The sequence below is a fragment of the Leptosomus discolor genome, chromosome 15 (genome assembly GCF_034619465.1).
Source record: "Leptosomus discolor isolate bLepDis1 chromosome 15, bLepDis1.hap2, whole genome shotgun sequence".
In the NCBI taxonomy this organism is placed as follows: Eukaryota; Metazoa; Chordata; class Aves; order Leptosomiformes; family Leptosomidae; genus Leptosomus; species Leptosomus discolor.
In genome coordinates, this window is record NC_141405.1 from 17,525,750 (window position 1) to 17,527,313 (window position 1,564).

Genomic DNA, 1,564 nt, shown 5'->3' on the forward strand with positions numbered 1-1,564 from the left:
GAGAAAAAAAAATGTTGCTTGTGGTGCTCATCGTTGCCTTGACCCTTTGGAACAATAAATAAAGCTTGTGAATGCTCCGCACTGAGCAAGGAGCGAGCTCCAGCGTGCAGCCATGTCTCAGCCAGCTGGTGTAACCAACCAATGACAGGGAAGTCCTGGCCATGGGCATCACGTTTGGTCCTCCTCAGCTTTGGTGAGGTGTGTTGCCCACTCTGATGGCCTCCTCTCATAGAAAGTGGTCTGGAACTACGTTGTCCTGCTTCTCTCCACTAACTCTGGATGAACCATCTCTGCCCTCCCAGTTTCTATGTCTGAACTGCAGTTTGCAGTCAGCAATGTTCACATCAGGTTATGCTCTGGAGTCGGTTGGCTCCTCTCTGCTGATGTATCTTGCAGGAGTTACTGGGTGAAGCCAGGTTTCTTAGGAGGTTTGCTTTTCCCAATATGTGATGTTGGGTTGCTCATTGGACAGGAGGGTGATGCAGAGAGCTTGGACCTGTCTTGTTTGGCTCAGCTACAAAATCCTGCTCTTTTTTTCTGGGATTACTTGGATGAAATGCAAAGTTCGTTTTCACACTGGAGACTGGTACAGTGCATTTTACCTGTAGGGAAGAGACTTACTGGGATGAAATCCTCTAGGAGAGTACAAGAACACGTTTCTTTTTATGGCTAACCAACACAGGTGGGTAGAGGGGAGGGGAGCCTTCCTGGGAAGTTCCTGGGCTGCCCTCAGCGGTTAAAAAAGAAGGACTTGAGACTCTGCAGAAACTGTGACTTTTGCCTCTGCTTCTGCTTCTTCCGAATGATGGGGATCCAGACAAGGCCACAAACGAGGAGCATCAGTCCCAAGGACAGGAAAGCTGGGCCACACATTTTGTAAACATTTTTGTTCTTGCTTTGGATGCAAGACAGGCTGGTGATGACCATCCCGAAGAGGAACACTGCTGCTCCGACAGACACAACAATGACGGGCTTGTGGTATATGTCCCACTTGCTCCTGGATGCACTGGTCCAGACGGACTCGCTGCGGGAGCTGATGCAGAGGGTGCTGGCCGTGTTACTGGTCAGCAGCTCCTTGGACTGAGGAGACTTCTCGCTCCCGTCAGGGCTCTTGGGAGGAATTTCCATGGTGACAGGATCTGAGGAGGAGACCTGAGATGGACAAAAAAGCAAGAGCAGAGCAGGGCTAATGACGGAGAAGGGTGCTCTCCATTTGGTCATTAATCAATGCCAAATCAAATGAAGGTGGAGAAGGCTTTGTGGGTCACTGAAGAGAGAGAAGAGCATCACACCTATGAGAGCAATGAAGTGCAGGAATAGGCCAGGGGGTCCTGCAGGTAGGCTGGACTGAGGATGTCTGCGGAGTCCCACTGCCCACCCATGGACAGTGGGACTCGACAGTCTCTGTCCCTGTCCTTAGGCCTTCCAGCTCACCGTCTTCCAGCTCCCACAGGGATTCAGTGGTGGGATGACTGGAAGTCCATTGGAACCCACTACCCTGAGCCTCCCGGGACTCTTGGGTGCTTTCAGAGGAGCAGCAGGGTGCTGCAAGCAGGGCTGGTGA

The 1,564-nt window shown here is 51.7% G+C and overlaps 1 protein-coding gene across 1 annotated transcript; it reads right to left on the reverse strand.

The window, feature by feature from the left end:
- Positions 1–729: 729 nt before the first annotated feature.
- PIRT (phosphoinositide interacting regulator of transient receptor potential channels) lies at positions 730–1,221 on the reverse strand. Its single transcript, XM_009953177.2, has one exon. It carries the CDS (start codon positions 1,219–1,221, stop codon positions 730–732), a length of 492 nt encoding a protein of 163 aa, XP_009951479.2.
- Between the last annotated feature and the right edge of the window lie 343 nt (positions 1,222–1,564).